General features: G+C 34.5%; 1 protein-coding gene across 1 annotated transcript in view; it reads right to left on the reverse strand.

Moving 5' to 3' along the window:
- Positions 1 to 513, reverse strand: part of LOC119586436 — a gene marked incomplete in the record, with an annotated part of 196,777 nt that overhangs the window by 68,779 nt on the left and 127,485 nt on the right. Inside the window, 1 exon segment of the mRNA XM_037935164.1 lies at positions 396 to 454. Coding sequence (XP_037791092.1) covers positions 396 to 454 — 59 coding nt within the window.

The following is a 513-nucleotide window of genomic DNA, read 5'->3' on the forward strand; positions in this document are numbered from 1 at the left end:
TCTAGAGTGCAGTTGATTTTAACCCAAGCAAGTACGTTTTCAAGTTGTTAAAAGTTCCCAGATCTACCAAAAACCTTCATGAAAGTACGGAATAAACTTTATTTCCCAACTCCCCAACTTAGACATGAATTTCTACCATATTTCTCTAGCTCACTTTCGCGATAGAGTGAGGAAAATAGAAATAATAAAATAATAGAAAAAAAGAAGGCATGTAGAAAAAAAAAATCAGTATAAGCTAAGTGACACCGAGAGTTTTAATACTCTAAATGCCGACCATGCAAACACCGTGATGCACAGCGAACCATAATAAAATAGTCGTAGCTGCAAATTGAACCTTCGTTTTCTTTAGTTCTTACAGCCATTCAAAATAATTGCGAAGTTCCTTATATACTCACCGACTATAGTAGCGAAGATGAAGACTCCTATCAGGTAGCTAACTATGGTAAAAATATATCTGTAAAGAAAAAAAGGTGATATGTTATGAAAAGAACTTCATGTGTTATGGCAGAAAGG

This window comes from Penaeus monodon, chromosome 21, assembly GCF_015228065.2.
Source record: "Penaeus monodon isolate SGIC_2016 chromosome 21, NSTDA_Pmon_1, whole genome shotgun sequence".
In the NCBI taxonomy this organism is placed as follows: Eukaryota; Metazoa; Arthropoda; class Malacostraca; order Decapoda; family Penaeidae; genus Penaeus; species Penaeus monodon.